Source organism: Oryctolagus cuniculus, chromosome 9 (assembly GCF_964237555.1).
Source record: "Oryctolagus cuniculus chromosome 9, mOryCun1.1, whole genome shotgun sequence".
Classification (NCBI taxonomy): Eukaryota; Metazoa; Chordata; class Mammalia; order Lagomorpha; family Leporidae; genus Oryctolagus; species Oryctolagus cuniculus.
This window is the reverse complement of record NC_091440.1, coordinates 86,134,644-86,152,716: the sequence shown is the minus strand read 5'-3', so window position 1 is coordinate 86,152,716 and position 18,073 is coordinate 86,134,644. Positions and strand designations below refer to the sequence as shown.

The window sequence follows — 18,073 nt, the reverse complement described above, 5'->3', positions numbered from 1 at the left end:
CCCTTTGTCTGTAACTATGCTTCTCAAGTAAATAAGTAAATCTTTTTTTTTTTTTTTTTTTTTTTTTTTGACAGGCAGAGTGGACAGTGAGAGAGAGAGACAGAGAGAGAAAGGTCTTCCTTTGCCGCTGGTTCACCCTCCAATGGCCGCCGCTGCAGCCAGCGCACCGCGCTGATCCTGGCAGGAGCCAGGAGCCAGGTGCTTTTCCTGGTCTCCCATGGGGTGCAGGGCCCAAGCACCTGGGCCATCCTCCACTGCACTCCCTGGCCATAGCAGAGAGCTGGCCTGGAAGAGGGGCAACCGGGACAGAATCCGGCGCCCCAACCGAGACTAGAACCCCGTGTGCCGGCGCCGCAAGGTGGAGGATTAGCCTATTGAGCCACGGCGCCGGCTAATAAGTAAATCTTAAAAAAAAAGATTGAGGACAAAGATTAAAAAAAAAAAGCTGTATTATAGTCTTCTCCATGAAACCATCAAATAAGGAAAAAACCACAAAGGTCTTTTCATTTGAAATAATGTCTACTGCTTCACCAACTTATAAAATTGAGATATGAGCATAGAATAGCTCCCAAAAGCTTTCAATAAATGGTGTGCTAGTTGACTGGAAGAGGTTATAGTTGCTGTGAACCCCTTGAAACTTGGCCCAGACACACATATTTTTCAACACTTAAAAATAAAATAATTTTTGTTTTCATTCACCATGAATTCTGCTCTTGTAAGAGTTTGAGGATGAGTCAGGCATTTGCAAAATGTGTCAAGTGGTGCTCATCTATTATTACTGACTATAACATATTAGGTGTCAACTATGTATGTCTATTACTTGTAAACATACACAAATGCATGCACACACTGGTATACACACACACACACACTTTGGCCTCAATAACTTCCTGTGATATGTTTAAATTTGCCATTGTCTGTCATGTGAGTTTCATTCCTACTGCATGATATACTCATGTACCTATACTATGTGCTTTTCTTGTGTGATAAATAGCATTTCTGATGACCAGTTTAAGACTGGGATTGTAAAAGAGAGGTTAAAGTCAGGAAGGTATTTTTCTAGCAATTAAAGAATAGCTAAATAAATTTTTGAGATCTATCAATCTATATATATATATAAAATCTTTCTCTATATAAAGTTTATATATATATATATATATATATAATGGTGGATGACTGCAGAATAGAACGAGATAGAACACTATGTACTGACATAGAAAGATCTCATATTTTAGGTGATAAAAATAAGTCATGAAACAAATCCATTAGTATGGTCTTAACTCAAATTTCATCTCAGAGATGCTGGCTACTACTGACAAACAAACCCACTACTGACTCAGGGTAACCCATTATCTTACTTATTTGCATCACACTGGTTATTATTATCTGATAGTATGCTACCTGTAGGTTTGCTAAATTTCTTGCCTAGATTTTTCATGTTCCCATCACCCAGTACATGCTTGTCACAGAGGCTGCTCCCAGGGAATATCTGTTGATTGAACAACTGAATCCTGTTTATATACATATTTTTAAAGCCTCACATTTGTATGTTACACATATATAGATAAAAATGGAAAACTCATTGAGAAGAGACATACCAAATTATGTTAACGTGTTAATTCTCTATAAGGAGAGTGTTTATAGATTATTCTATTTCTTTTTTAAAAAATATTTATTTATTTATTTGAAAGTCAGAATTACACAGAGAGAGGAGAGGCAGAGAGAGAGAGAGGTCTTCCATCCAGTGGTTCACTCCCCAGGTGGCTGCAACAGCCGGAGCTGTGCCCATCCGAAGCCAGGAGCCAGGAGCTTCTTCTGGGTCTCCCACATGGGTGCAGGGGACCAAGGACTTGGGCCATGTTCTACTGCTTTCCCATGCCATAGCAGAGAGCTCGGCAGGAAGTGGAGCAGCTGGGTTTCGAACCAGCGCCCATATGGGATGCCAGTGCTTCAGGCCAGGGGGTTAAGCTGGCCACAGCACCGGCCCCAAGATTATTCTATTTCTATACTCAGTGAGTCTCTTACAATGAGAATGTACTCATGTATTACTTGTTTAATTACAATGAGTAGAAAAGTTTAGAAAACGAAGACCTCTTTAACATCAGCAGAGTCATTAAATAAAAGCTTGCATGCTCTATCAATCCAAAGCTTAGACATTTGTAAGACCTTGTAATACTGACTAGTATAGAGTGACCAAATATTTTGGAAGCAAGGATAGTAGCTTTACACTTTTGTGATAATGTATAGTTTTGGATTAAAGCAATAGAAGAGCAAACCCAAACCCATTCCATCAGGAAGATTGGCGCCCTGTGAAGCAAGTATGTGTGTGTGTGTGTGTTGGGGGTGGGGTTGCAGCAGGGACCATGATATGGAATATGTTTTCCATGTTTCAGATTCGATTTTCAGTGATGGTCAGTTTAATTATGAGCGAGTAAATGACTACTTGAACGAATTTGTATACAGTCTTGATTATTTAAGACTCCTTAGCAGCAGATTATGTAACATTCAGGGTGTGTCATTTCAGTGGAGGGGATGATGAACTTTGTTGATCTGACTGTTTTAGTAAGGACTGGTTGAGTTCACCTACCAGGTTATTTATCTGAGCACATGATCGTTTGCATGCTTTTCTAGACTAAATTGGGCACCATGGCAAGCCCAGAGGCACTGCTGAGCCTGTGTCTGTTAAGGTCCTGGTTAAATGACTCCAAGCTTGTGCTTGGGGGCATAAAGTCTTCCCGTGCAAATTTCATGCAAATTTCCATGCAAATTTTGATAGGGAAGAAACCATTTCACAAAGGAGATGGGGAGAAAGCGTATCTAAGGTAATGGAGTTTTCCTTTTTTGGTCATCCAGAATTCAGGGTAAACATGGAGGAACTTGTAGATCCCTCCTATTGTGAGAACTATGTAGCTCTTAATCTGGGGGTGTCTTTGTCAGGGTGCAGTCCCTGCAGAGCTCCGGAATGGATACTGGGAGAGGATGTCATTCCCACCATCATGGTCTCATATTTCTTTTTCTCTCTTCTCATTGTTTTTCTGCATTCCCCACAACATTTTCTTTGCCATTGGTCCCTCAAGCATTGACTGCTCTTCAGACAAGCTGCTGATCTTGGCGGGACAGTTTTGTGAGTTGCAAGAGGTCACAGAGAGCATCAGAGGAAGAGGTCAGTTACAGTCAGAAAGGAGAGGTTTGAAGGAATATGGGATTTCTGTGTGGGGTTATGAAAAAGTTCTGATAGGGCTGGCACTGTGGGATGGTGGGTTAAGCCACTGCTTGCTATGCTGGCATCCCATATAGGTACTGGTTCAAGTCTCAGCTGCTCTGCTTCCAATCCAGCTCCCTGCTAATGTACCTGGGAAAGAAGCAAATGATGGCCCAAGTGCACCCTGGAAGAAGCTCCTGGCTCCTGGCTTCCATCTGGCCTAGCCCCAGGCATTGCAGCCATTTGGGGAATGAACCACTGGATGGAAAATTCTTTCTCTCTCTCTCTGTCACTACCTTTCTCTCTCTGTAACTCTGACTTTCAAATAAATAAAACAAATCTTTAAAAAGAAAGTTCTAGGACTGGATAGTACCGACAGTTGCACAACATTGAGAATGTATTTAGTGCCATTGAACTGTATACTTTAAAATGCTCTCCATGGTAAAACCTATGTTGTGTTACTTTGCTACACTTTTAAGAAAAAGGAGATACTCTTTCTAAAGTGATGTCCACAAGGCTGGCATTATTGCACAGAGGCCAGTATCCTATAATGGAGTGCTGATTCATGTCCCAACTGCTCGGCTTCCAAACTAGCTTCCTGCTAATGTACCTGGGAAAGCAGCAGAAGCTGGGTCAAGTACTTGGACCCCTGCCACCCATGTGGGAGACTTGAATGGATTTCCAGGCTCCTGGTTTTGACCAGGTCCAGTCTTGACTCTTTAGGGGGGTGAACCAGCAAATGAAAGATCTCTCTCTCTCTTTCTCCATTTCAAATAAATGAATAAATCTTAAAAGCATTAAGTGAGGGCCACATTTGCAAGTTCTCTCTTAGTTCTTACATTCTAAATCTTTTGTTTGAAAATTCAAGAGAACTTCACACACACACATTCTCACACACTCTCTCTCTCTCTCTCTCACACACACACACACACAAACTTAAGCAACTCGCAGGGGAACCCTGTCATTTATATCCACAAGTCTGCTGCTGCCTAATGCATGGATCGCACAGTTGGGACCTAAGTGGCTAAATGGGACTGAGGGTGATATAATGTAAGATCCATCCCTGAAATTTTCTTTGGACAAAACATTAGGATATAACATATACGTGTATATGTAGGTGCAAGACTTAGTAAGTATACGTGCATATGCCCTGGATAAGCTGAAACTTGCCAATATAAATTTGTATTTGGGGACAAAGATTGATTCTCAAGAAATATCTTCCATCAATTTCTGACTCAAAATGGGACTTAGCACATGGGTTACCTTACTTTTCTGAATAGAAACAACAGAATGCTTCAGCTTATACTTTTCGTTTTCACTGAACTAGGCAGACATTAACAAATGGCTGCAGAGTTGTAGAAAGTAATGTTTTCCACTTTCTCACCAGGTGAGTGAGAGTTGTGGTTAAAGTCAAGGTCCCTGTGTTGTCTGAAGTCAGGGCTGAAGCTCTGAACTTGGGCATTGCCAACAGATGACACGTTTCCATGCTGGTATCCACTCCACTCCACTCCAGTCCACTCCGCTCCTTACTTCTACTTTTTTTCTCCCCTTCTAGAGGGAAGTTTAACCTTGGAAAGGAGCTAAACCTTGGTTGTACAACGTGTTCAGAGTCGCATTATTTACACTGTCAAAGGTACAAATATACCTGGAGGACTTTTGGAGGTCCTGGTGGGAGGGGAGAGGGGCGGAGGTACTGGTATATCTACTAATGAAGCCTGTTTCTTCTTGGTTTGGGTATACAGACTCGTTGACCTTAAGGATGCACATTGAAGGAAAAGAACTGTTGAGAACAGCTACTGAGCTAATCACACCAGAACAGCCCTGGCATCGGGGATGGTAAGTAGAGCAGCTGGCTCACCTGCCCATGCACTGCCCATGTGTACCTGGGAATCTTGTACACGTTTCCCTTCTGCAGTAATAGTGCTTTATTTGGGTGCAGGGGCCCAAGCACTTGGGCCATCATCTGTTCCTTTCCCAGATGTTCCCTTTCACATTAGCAGGGAGCTGAATTGGAAGTGGAGTAGCCAGGACTCCACTCGGCAATGATTGTTTGAGTTTTGCAGAAGATAGTTGCTATTTCTGAATTTGGTTATTACCAAGAAATCATGCAAATCTGCAGATTCTGATGGCCTGAGGGCCTCAGCACCATCACCCATCCCTTCCACTTTTATGTATCTTTCTGAGACTGTTCACACCACTTTACAGTTCAGAGAAGATTCTGCCTCCAGCCTGCCCCTCTCCCAGGTACAAGAATGAGAGGTCACCTGGATCTGAAAATGGTGCCTACAGAGGCACATTTGGTGGCGGTGACATAGTGGTGGCAGCAAAGATGTCCCCAGCTGATCACTAGGTAAATACTTAGTCCTTGTGACCATGAGAGTCCTATTACAGCAGGGATACTAATGACCAGCCTAGCGTGATGCTCTCCTCTTTCAGCCTGTCTATTTAAGACAGTTGATTTTTTTTCTGAACTCTTCGCTGTTTCGATTCTACTACCTTAACTAAATCAACTGTGTTGCAAAGGTTTGGCTGTCACGGAAGTTCAATTTCAACAACAGTTTGATGGTGGCTCCTTGGTGCAGGCCAGCTTTACTACGAATGTCTTCGGTCAAAGTTGCTTTTTGTGGTCGCAGGTGTTTTCACAGGAGGAGAGGTTGTGACTTTTTCGCAGCATTGTAATGACTCTTGCCGAAAATCCATTTTCTTTGCACAGTCACTGATGCCATGGTTTGCTCTTGTTTCAGGGCACACAAGGCCTCCACCAGGCCTAGCTTCCCCGCACATAAGTGCCACTAGGGAGTGGGGCACCTGCTTCTCCATACAACAGCTCCAAGCATGTTAGGACTGTAGTGGGCAATCTGGGAGGAATGTGAGGTAAGAAGATAATTTTTTTTATTATTTTGGAGGAGCTGCTGGTCCACTGGGCAGGGACAACTCTCAGAGTCATAGGTTCTCCACGGTGAAGCCGTGAACTTAGCAGTGCCAACAGATTATGTTTCTGTGCTGTTATCCCATAGTGGTTGCAAACTTAAACTTGTTGGCCCACTAGGAATAAACGTTTCTTAAAGGAGCCTTGCTGTCTGTGCACCCAAGGGACCAAGGGAGATAGAATGCAGGTCAGACACGGAACTCTGGGGTGGGGCTTCCATGGTTTTGCTCCCTCCCTCACCTCTGCTTTTTTTTTTTTTTTTTTGACAGATACAGTTAGACATTGAGAGAGAGAGAGACAGAGAGAAAGGTCTTCCTTCCGTTGGTTCACCCCCCAAATGGCCGCTATGGCCGGTGCACTGCGCCGATCCGAAGCCAGAAGGCAGGTGCTTCTTCTTGGTCTCCCATGAGGGTGCAGGTGCCCAAGCACTTGAGCCATCCTCCACTGCCCTCCTGGGCCACAGCAGAGAGCTGGACTGGAAGAGGAGTAACCGGGACTAGAACCCAGCGCCCATACGGATGCTGGCAATGCAGGCGGAAGATTAACCTAGTGAGCCATGGCGTCGGCCCCATCACCTCTGTTTCTTTACAGCATGCTTGCTTGTGCTGGTCTATTCTCTTTGCACCTATCTTTTCAAAGTAAATATGTCTTTTCTGTTTGTTTTCAAAAAATTTTGTTTATTTGAAAGGCAGAGCAACAGACAGAGGGGGAGAGACAGAACAAGAGAGAGCTCTTCCATCCTCTGGTTTGCTCCCCAAATGGCCACTACCCCTCAGGGTTGGGCCAGGCTGAAACTGGGAGCCAGGAACTCCACTGGGTGTCCCACATAGCTGGCAGGGGACCAAGAACTTGAGCCATCATCCCTGCCTTTGCGGCAGGAAGCTGGATTGGAAGTGGAGCAGCCGGGACTTGAACCTGTTCTGGGATGCAGGCATCACAAGCCAGGCCTTAACCCACTGCACCCCAACACCAGCACCATCAAAGTAAATATGTCTTAAATTGGCTTCATCTTTCAACACTTTGCACCCATGCAGCCCCTGCTGCTCTTCACTCAGTTCTAACTGGAGGCTCTCCCATCTTTAAATGCTTTCCTTATATTTTCTCCTGTTTTTCTCTGGACCCTTTTCCATATCAATATGTTCAGCTTATAAATGAGAAGCTACTTACACTTGGCAGTAAAGGAAGAAAATTAAATGCACAGGATGTATTGTTCATTTTTCTCATCCTGCAGCAGTGGGGAATGTCTGGCCTGCAGGCCACCACTGGCCTGGCCCTGCCAAGGCAACTGCAGGGAGGGCTCGAAATTCAATCCAGCCATAGCAGGTTCATTTTTAAGTTGATCATTTTGTACGGCCCACGAATGGATGCTATGAATATCCAAATGGCCCTGGGCAGAAAAAAAGCTTCCACACCCTTGTGCATCAAAGCTCCTTGGATTTTGTGATGAGCATTAGCATTTTCCACTTGTTCCATTTATTAGCTTATCTTATTCCATTTTTAGACTTGTTGTGATGATACAAAGGCTTGCTGCTTGAAGAAGCTGCATTTCATGTCAGCACACATGTACATGAATTACTTTTGCTTTTTGGTCATTCAGATTTTTAGGTGTCTTTTTCCCTGCTGTGTTCGCAGAGCCTTGCACATTGCCACAGATAAAGCTGTACCTTATAAACATTAGCTAAATAAGTAAGTAGATGAGTGTGGGGCTCATGTGGCATGAATTCTGGACCTTTGGAAACTTAGAAGTCACTAGATTTGCATCAACCCTACGGATTGTCCAGTTTTCAAAAATGCTCTTTTTTTCATAAATGTGCTTTACAAATGTTTAAAAATGTCTTCAAATAAACTGTCATCTTTAGGAGACAAGACTTAAGGGTTAGGAATGAAAAGATATTCATTTTAAAAAATTATTATTATTTAAGAAGAAGAGAGCGAGAGAGTGAGCTCCGATCATTGATTCACTTCCTCAAATGCCTTCCAAGGGGCCCAGGCTGGGGGCCGAAGCTGGGAGCAGGGAGTCAGTGCATATTTCCACTGGCGGTGCAGAAACCCAGCTTCGTGAGGCACCAGCTGCTACTTCCCAAAGTCTCCTGCTGGCGGGAGACTGGAGGCAGGAGGTGGAGCCAGGCGCTAGGCTCAGGTGCTCTGATTCAGGATGCAGGTGTCCCGACCACCTCTCAACCTCTAGACTTCGCACCTGCTGCAGCTATGCAGTTTTTAATGTATGTTTGCCGTTGCCCCAGTATGAAATGACCATTTCAAACTAGAGCGTGTTTGTTCTCTTGTGAGTGATATAATACTTAGCTGCACACACACAGTGCTCCGAGTGCAAACCTCAGAGGCCAATGCTTCCGGTGGGAACCTTGGTGGGCTGCCTACCAGCTCCAGGACCTGGGGCTGTCACTTCTCCTCTCTGCATTTCTAGACTTCCTCAGCCTTTAGTCTATAAAACAGACCCGATCATTTAGCAAGTCGCATGGAACTTTATGAGAAGTAAACAAATCAACACCAGTAAAACGCTCACAGCAATAGCAAGCACTTAATGCTTAGGTAAAAATCTTTGAGTTGCATCTGATAGTTAGACCTCTCTCGAAGGTGATTATGAAAATTGAATGAAATCTTTCTAAATACTCAACGTGCTGTCTTGGTGAATGTTCAACATGTCTTTATTATTATTTTTAGTAAAGGAGACTAATTAAAATACTTCATCTGTCTTCAAAGGCTTTAAAAGTAAGCCCACATGAAAGCAGAGAGCGGCCCAGGGGTGTGCTCTGTGAACCCACTGGACACGGAAGAAAACAGGAACAGTCACTGCCCTGGAATGTGTGAGAAGGATCCCTGGTGACAGCAAGAATTAGAGTGGGATTGAGAAGAACTTAGGGAGAGGAAGGAGAGGTGTTCAGGCAGCCCGAGGCCCAGGGGCGGAGGGGCGAAGACAATAGGAAGAGTGAGAATGAGAAGATTCAAGGGGCAGGAGGAGCCTTGCAGATGAGGGCCAGGAAAACCCCAGTGCAGTGCCCAGAGCAGGGTAGCAGGCAGCTGGTTTGCAATGCGCCTTCTCTTCTGATTTGGCCTACACTGATGGCCCCTGGGCACAAGTTTCCTGGGCCTGTACACTGAAGGTCTCTGGTGTTCCTGCTTGGTGCCCTTTGGCCCAAGAATTCACGGCTCAGCTTTCATGACCACTTTTTTGAACTTGTGTTTCTCCTGGAGAATGGCTGGGCCCATTGGAAGCTCTTTCCGGAGAGGAAATGAGAAGGGAAAAGAAAGCTCCCAGTCCCCCAGGTTCTCCCAGCCTGGAGCGCGAGCTCTCACCCATGTGTGCCCTGCTTCCTCCCTCATATTTTCTTTGGAATGGGAGCAAGTTATCACTTAACAAGTAACAATGATAATGGACCGGATCTTAGAAATGATCCAAGGTTGCTAAAATTCTCTGCCAAGCTTCAGATAAAATGATGCACCCCAAGTCTCTAAAGGATGCACACTCTATTCTCATGGTTTCTTTTTGTTGAGAGAGAGAGAGAGAGAGAGAGAGAGAGAGAGAGAGAGAATCTCTCCCATTGGCTGCTTCATTCTCCAAATGACTGCAACAGCCAGGGCTGAGCCAGGTCAAAGCCAGGATCTTCCATGTGGTGGCATGGACCCAAGTACTTGAACCATCACCTGCTGCCTCCCATTGTGCACAGTAGCAGGAAGCTGGAATCGGAAGCTGAACGTGGGCACTGCAGCATGAGTTGTGGATGTCACAAGCAGTGACTTCGGGCTGAGCCAAAAGCCTGGCTCATATTCTCAGGGCTTTGAAACTCAGTCTAAATTGCCCATGGCTCCGTACACAATGACCTAGCTTTCAGTCTTTTCAGGTCACCATCTTGATGTCCTTTCCCTTCAACTTTGGAATAATTGGTAAGTCAAAGATTAGCCTTTGGTTCTCTGTAACCTTTCGTCACAGGTTTATAAAGAGGAACAAGTTCGGCAGAGTCGGCAGCGCTGCAGGTATCGTTACGCATTAAAGTTAGGGTCCCTGCCACAGAGACTCTTGCATTGGCGACAGCATTTGCTGCTGCAAATTACATATGGAACTTCACAGAAACTACATACACTTAAGAAGATCAACTCCAGAAAAATCAAGAAATATCCCTTTCCAGAAAGGCTCTGGTAATTTTAAAGAGCAAATAAAAGGAAGCGAGAAAGACAAAATCAATCACTCAGCATAGTGGAGTTCAGTAAATGCTAATAGTAGCACACTAGAAGGATATTTGTAAAAGACTTTGGGTAAGAATGTACTGAAGACCCATTTTACATATTCTTCTCTTGACTCTCCCAAGATTAAAAACCTGGGCGGAGGAGTTCATTTTACCTATTTCATCATCATCATCATCATCATCATCATCATCACCATCATTTGAAGGTGAGAAACAGGGAGATAGAGAGAAAGAGCTCTCACTCACTGGCTCATTCTCCAAGTGCCCACAACAGGGGCCAAAGCCCGGAGCTGGGAACTCAGTTCAGGTCTCCCGCATGGATGGCAGGCACCCAGATACTGGAGCTTCACCTGTTGCTTCCCAGGGCCTACCGCAGTAGGAAGCCAGACTCAACGAGCTGGGCTACAAATGGGACCTAGGTGTTCCCTACGGGATGTGGGCATCTCAGCCAGTGAGGCAGGTGTCCTCCCCCTCAGTATTTTATAATTTAGTTTTCGAGTTGTTTGACATTTGAGATTATTATCTCTTGACATCCTCCAATGAGTTCACGGGCCAATTTCTGTATAAATGAGGTACATTGGAAGGTAACACTTAACTAAGCCATGACTATGGGCCAGCTTAACTGTTATAACTCATTTAAATTTTACCACATCCCTGTGTGGTATTATCCCGATTTTACATAAAGGTGTATCGGGGCTCAGAGAGTGAAGACAAGGGAAGGCTCAGAGCGCAAGGCCAAATACCCCAATTTTTTTTTTAAGATTTTTTTTTTACTTTTGGGAGGCAGAGTTACAGATAGAGAGATGGAGAGAGAGAGAGAGAGAGAGAGAGAGAGAGAGAGGTCCTCCATCCACTGGTTCTCTCCCCAAATGGCTGCAACAGCTGGAGCTGGGTCGATCCAAAGCCAGAAGCCAGGAGCCAGGAGCTTCTCTCCCATGTTGGGTGCAGGGGTCCAAGTACCTGGGCCATCCTCCACTGCTTTCCCAGGTATATTAGCAGGGAACTGGATTGTAAGTGGAACAGCTGGGACTTGAACTGGTGCCGTAGGTGGAGGTCTAACCTACTCCGCCACAAGAGTGTCCAAATTCTATGTAAAGTATAGGACAATGTTGAGCTTCAAACCATGTCTCCCTGGCACTTCATACTGGTTCCTTCTGCCTATAGGGATCACCGGGGCACATTCTCCTGCCTTATCTAGCTTCATGTCTCTCTATGGTCACTTGCTTTCAAAATTGGTTTAACGTTGATTCTGTAACCCACACTCAACATACGAAAGCTGAACTTATGTCAAATTTACTTATTTTGAAGGACCACTCAGCATCTGACACGAGAACCTCACCAAATGTATTTGTGGCCAAGTAAGTTTAGAGGTTAAGGTACTTAAAGCCCGGAAGGCTCCCAGGTTTTCTTTGGTCCAGAATCTCCTTGGCTCTCTCAGATGCTAATATAGGGGGGGGGGGGGTACTGCATGTATCCTCTCAGAAGCTATGCATTGACTCATGGATTAATTCATGCTTTATTTTGTGAGAACATCTCAAGGCAATTATTTTTCATGAAACTGCCCATCTTGGTGATGTGTCAGTACAGGGCAAACCACTTTACCTGTTTGGAATCGAGTTTTCTATTCTACATCGTAGGTTCAAGAAATTCTGCAGGTTCCTTCACCTCTAAAACGTCTGTGACATTGGCTCAACCCTCACCCCAAATCCAGGCGTTTGTGCTACCAAGGAGAGAGGGAGACCCTCTGAAAGCCATCCATTCGTTCACACATTCATGGAACATTTCTGGATGGTCACACACTGTGCTAGGCCCTGAGGATGCAGAGACAAGATCTAAATGAGACAAATCAGATACACTGTCTGCCTTCTGGAGGAGGGCCACACGTCTGCTTGTGATTAAAAACCAATAGTGTGGGGCCAGCGCTGTGGCATAGCAGGTAAAGCTGCTGCCTGCAGTGCCGGTATCCCATATAGGTGCCTGTTCGAGTCCCGGCTGCTCCACTTCTGATCCAGCTCTCTGCTATGGCCTGGGAAAGCAGTGGAAGATGGCCAAAGTGTTTGGGACTTTGCACCCACGTGGGAGACCTGGAGGAAGCTCTGGCTCTTGGCTTCGGATGGATGGAGCTCCGGCTGTTGCAGCCATCAGGGGAGTGAACCAGCAGATGGAAGATCTTGCTTTGTCTGTCTGTCTGTCTCTCTCTCTCTCTGCCTTTCTGTAACTCTGTCTTTCAAATAAAACAAATGGATCTACAAAAAAAAATGTACATTTTTCCACAAAAAAGAAAGAAAAAAGAAGGACTAAGCTAGAAGAAAGGATTTTAAAAGGCTTCATCATACAGAAATTATAAATGTCTGAGGAGATAGGTGCATTTACACTGATTGGAAGTTACACAACACATATATGCATTGAAATATCACAGGGGACAACACTGTGGTGCAGCTGGTTAAAGCCTCAGCCTGTAGCACCAGCATCTCATATGAATGCTGGTTCAAGTCTTGGCTGCTCCACTTCCCATCCAACTCCCTGCTAATGCTCCTGGGAAAGCAGCAGAGGATGACCAAAGGGCTTGGGCCCCTGTACCCATGTGGGTGGGAGACCTGGAAGAAGCTCTTGGCTCCTGGCTTCGGCTCAGCTCAGGTCTGGCCATTGTGGTAATTTGGGGAGTGTTCATAACTTTATCTAAAATAAAAATAAATAAATATAATCAAACCAAATAAAATAAATCTTAAAAAAAGAAACTTCACAGGGCACCCCATAAATATGTGCAAGGTTCATGTCAGTTAAAAATTTTAAAATTATTTTAAAAAACAGTATGGGAAGAATGCAGCAAAAACAGGCATGGCAAATACATACACACACAAATGGAAGAGTCTGGAGACCAACCTCAGTCACAGAGAGTGGAAACTTTGCTGAGTCACAGAGACAGAAGCAATTCTGCAGGGAGGTGGCCCAACATGAGTGCTACATGACAGGCAGGCCTCAGACAAAGGGAAGGTTCTCCAGGCAGTGGGGAGGCAGGAACAAGGAAAGCAGTGATCTGTGGGCGTCCGGCATTGCCAGAACACAAAGGTCAAGGCAAGGGAGGCCAGCACGAAGCTGCAGGAGCAGGCGGGGGCTGGCTGCCGGGGGTCTTCCTTGTCAGACACTTGAACTTCATCGCACCGCGTGCCGGGGAGCCTGCGGGAGGCTGGAAGCTGGAACTGACCTGCTCAAAGTTGCATTTCAGAGTATGGAAAACAGAAAGAGAGGCAAGAGAAGTGGGGAGACAAGCTGGGGTGACCACAGATGTTCAGGGGATGGCTAACGAGCTCCCAAACCAACGGGGCAACAGGCAAGATGGATCTGAGAAACACGCACCATGGAATCGTGGAACCTGCTCAGTCGGGTGACTGCTTAGATGAGGAGGTCAAGGAGGGGTCAGCCCCTCCCAGTTAGGTCGGCTGAGTGCGGGATGTCAACACTAGAAGAGGAGGTGCAACTTTAGGGAGAGCAAGGATGGGATGTGAGGGTGTGGTGTGTGCTGGGTGTAAGGCCTCCCTAAGGCATCTGTAGGGTTGCAGCACAAACTCATTCTGTGCATCAAAATGCAAACTGCAAACGGGAGCTTCCTTTTGTGTAGGGGACTCAAGTTTAAGGGCCATTCCACACTGCTACTTATTTAAGTTGCTGGGACATTGAAAATAAGTGACCCCATTTTATCTTCAATATAAAATAATTATTCATGAAAATCATAAATAAGATTAAGTTGACAATTAACCATAGAATTATGAGGCAGACAATAGACAGTCTTAATAGTTTATGTGTGGTTGTTTTTATTAATACTTACTGTGGAAAGAAACCCATAACCACTGGTTTAGATTTATTTTTTTTTACTGGTATGATAAAATATCATTTAAAATAGTCTTCTTTTTACCAAATCATCCAAATTGGTGTTGGTGAATTAAAAAAGGTTATGAATCTACTCTAAATGTCACAGACACCAGGTGCTCAAAGCTCTGTAATACCGCCAATCAAGCCATTTGCTCCTCACCTGTGCAGCCATCAAGGAGAACTGAACCATTTTCTGAGTGACCCATCTAGAACATTCCTTTCTGAATGCATTATTTAAAGCATGCAGAACAGATTCTGCAAGGCTCTTTCTAAAGGGTTGGGAATACAGTCTGCCTAAGAACTAGCCCAAGTATCCCTTTGTTGATGTTCATAGAAGAATCATCAAAAAGTTCACAGAAAGGGTGCATTATGACAAAAAAATGCACAAATTTCAAATTTGCTGCATCCAAATAAACTTCTTTTTAAATTCCATCTCCCCACAACGTTTGAAGTCCCCCAGTACAAGTATGAACGAGGGCCCAGTTTTTGCAACTCTATCAGCAGGTCCTGGAAAGTAGGTGATAGAAAAGTTCTAGAAATCCTGGAAAGCAGGTGATAGAAAAGTTTTAGAAATCTTGGAAAGTAGGTGACAGGAAAGTCAGGAGGCAAAGGGGCAAGTGCAAGGGCAAAAATGTCTTACCGGGCTCTTGCTGTATTTTGTGGTTGTTTTTAAACCAGGTTATCTGGGGCTCTGGGACCCCGCTAGCAAAGCAGTCCCACGTGGTTGAGCTGCTGACACTCACTCTGTGGTCACTGAGGTTTCGCAGGAGGGATGGCGCTTGCTGGTCTAGTGAGGAAAGAGAGGGACCGCGGTTACTCGTCAGTTTTATGCTTTGCTTGCACACGCATACGACATCGTCTCAACTATCTGCAGACAAGCGTCGCCACTCACCTATCGGGTCTCACGTGTGCTTTGCTCCCTAACTTTCTCTCCAGTGGCCCACCTACGGCTTCCTCTTGAACAAGATGTTACAGTAAGTTGAAACGGACTAGAACCCTAAAAAAGCAAGGGCTAGAGTCTACATGTGTAGATTTCAATACAAAAATTTTTGTCTGATTGGGTCATCCCTTACATTTTTTCAAGAGGAGCTTTTCTAAAACCCAAGGATTCTGCATAATATTTTCAGAGCCGTAATACAGAGCACAATTTTGTAGACAGGTTTGTAACGAATCTTTACATAATATAGAGAGAGCTGTGGTAATGGGCTAATCTGATCTCAGATGTATTTTTATTGATGTCTTTGTGAGGTCGTGTGTGTGTGTGTGTGTGTGTGTGTGTATGTGTGTGTGTTACTCAATTGCCAGTAACCTAAATCAGCAGACCAAACAAGAGAATTTCTTGAACTTGGAAAACTTTATTGATTACTTCCTTCCTCCGTTCCCTTCCCCAATGCAAGTCATTGAAGCATTAATTCAAGAGGCAGAGGCACAGGTTTGTAGTTTTTGCACTATATAATAGTACAAATATTGTATTTTATATTATTTTCTCTTAAAACATACAAATATGATACAATACAATTTATTTTAATAAAATGCCAACCAATATAGTACAACAAAATGAATTTAATACATTAAGATGCAATACATTACAACATGAAAATCCCACGTCGGAACAGCAGTACCCCCAAGGACCCCAGTGCGTCTCAGTGTAGTGAAGTGGTCAGTCCTGCTGATGTGTGTGTGCATTCTAGTTAGGCGGGCACTGAATTGGAGGCTCCAGCTTCCAAAGGAAAAGAATAAAACAGCTTGTAACATCTCTCCCAGCCTTCCAAATCCTCCCCATCCCCTTCAGTTACAAATCCTGGGACAGAGATCAGAGAATTGCAACATAACATAGGCATTCTGTGGCACTGGCTTCAGTTCTACAGTATGAGCTTTCTCTGGCCATTTGTGACTTCTTCATCTCAGTCTACCATCGCTCTGAAAGCAGCTTGGGAGGGATGACAACGCTACAAATGATGCTACCTGGCAATGCCTTGGATTCCATGGCCCTGTAGGTTTCTGCTGAGTCCCCAGACCAGGTAGACTCTCAGGATGAGCATTGGTGAAAGCCATTTAGAAGTCCCAGCTTACAAAAGGATATGATCATAGCACTTTTACGACATGTGCAAGTAGTAGAACATGGCATGCTGACTATCAGTTAGGAGGAAATTTCTCAATAAGATTTGATTTTCATAGCTCATCACTAGCCTTCTCACTTTATACCAAATGAAATCAGAAGTGTTAAAGGGAGGGCTCTGATTCTTGAAGGCTTCCCTCAAAATAACTGGGAAGGAATGATAGCAGTGGTTCCTTTACCTCCATCCTGTCTCGCTGCCCTAGATGGAGCCGTCACAATGTGCCCATACTTGCATTCTGGACCATGTGGCAAACGTCTTTTCCTAATGGAAAATGCGGCCTGAATCATACCTTCCATTTCTGATGACTTGTACATGCTTGCGAATTACAGTTCTGACATTTTTACACAGTGAGGATCCCAAACACATCAGTGACACACAACAGAGTAAAAGAACAGCATCATTGACGATGTTGCATCTTGTACAGTGGCAAGCCAACTTTGACATGTCTCATTTAAAACTCAGACCCAGTTCAGTGGGCTGTAATGTTAATAGCTTCCTCTAGCACATTTACAATTTCCCATGCATTCAGTATGATAAAATAATCTGTCATTGCTCCCAGAACTTACACAAAGGAAGTCTGAATTACAGGGCACACAACACCCAAATGATTGCCAGAGCCACAAACTGTTAACATCAGCAAGCAACACAGACAGGATTTGGACTTCCCTAACAGGTGGATTGGAAAACAATCCTTATATAGAAGAGAACATTTTATTTGAACATAAATGTCATGAAGAAGTCCCAAAGGCCCGCTTCGTACTGCACAAACTTTAGACAATAGAAGCAGCCACAAGGCTGTAGAATACACAGAGGCCTCCCAGGGAAAAGACAAAGTTCACATGAACACAGACTCGTGACGGCTTTTCCTCCATATGCCTTTCTGTAAAACATCCTCTCCTGTTGACAGTCGCAGTTTTGGCCACTTCCTAAATGAGCACTCAACGTGGGAATCTTACTTTGCCCATCCCTACTCCATGTGTTCCAATACGAATCCATTTTGCCATTTTAAATAAGAAAGGTCCATCGAACTCACCCTCTGAAACCTCGGTTACTCAGTGCAAGGAGTATCCTGCTTTTCCCACTTTAGCAAAGTGTAGCTGATCCCTTCGAACTCAGAAAACTGGAGTTCACAGGGAATTTCTGCTGGTTATCAGTAGCCCAAGAAAGCTGCCCATGGGGTTCTTCTTTCACTTTGCAGGGTTATGGCCCCGGAGCTGGGCCAGGTCCTATACATAGAGTTTCTACCCTGTGATTGGAGTGGGGACAGAGGGACCAGCCTCATACCCCAACTCCATCCTGGCCTCCACATAAGGCTTTTTATCCTTTCTTTTTCCCATGGTTATCCTTGTCTTGTTTCATACCCCTAAGAGGGTAGTGAGAAAAAAACAAAACAAAACAAAACAAAACAAAAACAAAAACAAAAAAAACAAACAGTTACTTTTTAAAAAACACCCCCTGGAAGGATGAAATACTCAGTGGTCCATTAATTGCTCTATGGGATTCTGAAAATCATCTCTCTTGGAAGTACTTAAAACCATCTTCTGTAAAATAGTAATAGCCTCTCGTCCCACAAAAATGGCAATAAAGGGAAGGCTGTGGTAGGTTCTGCGTCCAGTTGACTGGTTTTTTCCATGAGTGGTCTGGAAATCATCCCCTTTGCTTTCTTAGCTGGAGTCAACACCAGGACAGCCCAGTTCTGCGGTCCTAGGCCATTGTTTCTGTGACTTGGAACGAACAAAGACCCCAGGCC

The 18,073-nt window shown here is 44.4% G+C and overlaps 1 protein-coding gene across 2 annotated transcripts in view; it reads right to left on the bottom strand.

Moving 5' to 3' along the window:
* Positions 1-18,073, bottom strand: part of FLT1 (fms related receptor tyrosine kinase 1) — a 199,306-nt gene that overhangs the window by 67,554 nt on the left and 113,679 nt on the right. For both annotated transcript variants that reach the window (XM_070049070.1, XM_070049071.1), the window contains exon 15: positions 14,844-14,990. In XM_070049070.1, the coding sequence (XP_069905171.1) occupies positions 14,844-14,990 (147 nt within the window). The remainder of the gene's footprint in view (positions 1-14,843; positions 14,991-18,073) is intronic.